Raw genomic sequence first — 1,612 nt, forward strand, 5'->3', positions numbered from 1 at the left:
GAGAAAGGAGAAGAGACCAGGAAATGAGAGAACAAAAAAATAAAAAATAAGGATAAGATAAAAATTCTAAAAATATAAAAGAGGCAGATAGTGGGAAGAAAAGAGGAAGAAAATATACATGGAAAAAAAGAGAAGAAGAAGAAAACCATGAAGACAGGAGAGGAAACCATGAATTAAACAAACTAAAACTCCACAACAACATGGGAATAACTCACGACAAGCGGAGAACCATGCGGAAACGACGCGGGAGACCCGAGCGGCGAGCCGACACGCGAGTCGCAGGCGTAGACAGCACTGGCGAAGCGAGGCGGCTGGCGCCGGCCCCGGAGGCGGCTGCAGTAAGAGCAGCGAGGCAGAAGTCACTGTCCATAGCGTACTGAGCAGGCTGCCATCGAGCAGCGCGCCATGCGGGCCTGCCGCCGGCGACGAGATTGGAGAGCCGACAGGCATCGAAGGGGTAGGTACTGAGGAGGGCCATCGCGCCCGAGGCGGTCCGCGCCGGCCCTGCAGGCCGTCTCAGAGAGCCTGGCGAGGCTGTACAGAATGCCGAGAGCATACTGGGCAGGCTGCCGTCGAGCGACGAGCCATGCTGGCTCGTCGCAGGCGGTGAGGTCGAGGAGCCGATCGGAGCGCCGCAGAGGCTGCCGACCACTGCCGTTCGCCCTCGGGCCCAGGGGTGGAAGGCAAGCTTCCTGGCGTTTCTGGCGAGCGTCCAGACGTCGCAGAGCATCCGGCAGGCGCGCAGCGACCCAAATTTTTGCTCACCGCACGGCCGTGCGAGCCGTCGGTCGGTGGTGATGGTCGGCGTCGGCGCGCGCCGCCCAACGCGGCGGCGGTGGGCGTCATGTGGCGGGCGTGGGAAAGAGCATTGTCCGAATTGCGCCGATAGCTGTGTGGTCTGTGATGAGAGTGTGTTAACACAGTGCGCGCCAATTGAGCCTGGTTTTGCTTAGGGGGGCCGGCGAGGGTTTTGCTTATAGGCGGGCCGGCCGAGGGTTCAGCCGGTGAAGGCTTCAGGATCAGGCGAGGTGTAGCAGGGATAGGCGGGCCAGCAAAAAAGAATCAAAAAAGTCCGACCAGCCGTGTACCATGGTCTGTGCGATCCTCTGCCTCGCCAGTGCGCACGCCTCGGTGCTCTCCGCACCAGCCGAGCCGCCTCTCACCCCCGAGAACATCAATCCGCGGCTGGTCGCAGCGGAGTACGCCGTGCGGGGCAGGCTGCTCGACCGGGCCAAAGAGCTCGAGTCGGTGGGGAGGCGGACGGTCAAGTGCAACATCGGGAATCCGCAGGCGCTGGGCCAGAGGCCGCTCTCGTGGGTGAGACAGGTCCTCTCCCTCGTTCTCAACGCCGACCTACTCGAGGCGGCCGAGGCGGCGGCATGCGGCAGCAGTGACGGCGAGGCGCTGCGGGCGCTCTTCCCGCCAGACGCGGTGGCGCGGGCGAGGGTGTACGTGGACGCCATCTCGTCGGCGGGCGCGTACTCCGACTCGCAGGGCGTGCTATGCGTGCGCGAGGAGGTTGCGCACTTCCTCCGCGAGCGGGACGGCTGCGGCTCCGAGGCGCGCGGCCAGAGCTGTATATGCACCTCTGCACCCTCCGGCACTACCGTCG

The 1,612-nt window shown here is 63.2% G+C and overlaps 1 protein-coding gene across 1 annotated transcript; it reads left to right on the plus strand.

Annotated features, from left to right (window-relative positions):
• Positions 1–1,089: 1,089 nt before the first annotated feature.
• EMIHUDRAFT_256711 (hypothetical protein) lies at positions 1,090–1,576 on the plus strand (the record flags this gene model as incomplete). The annotated part of the gene is made up of 1 exon (XM_005766312.1): positions 1,090–1,576. A coding segment is annotated over one exon (487 nt), but the record flags the coding sequence as incomplete, so codon positions are not given.
• Between the last annotated feature and the right edge of the window lie 36 nt (positions 1,577–1,612).

The sequence above is a fragment of the Emiliania huxleyi genome (assembly GCF_000372725.1).
Source record: "Emiliania huxleyi CCMP1516 unplaced genomic scaffold EMIHUscaffold_5170, whole genome shotgun sequence".
Lineage (NCBI taxonomy): Eukaryota > Haptophyta > Isochrysidales > Noelaerhabdaceae > Emiliania > Emiliania huxleyi.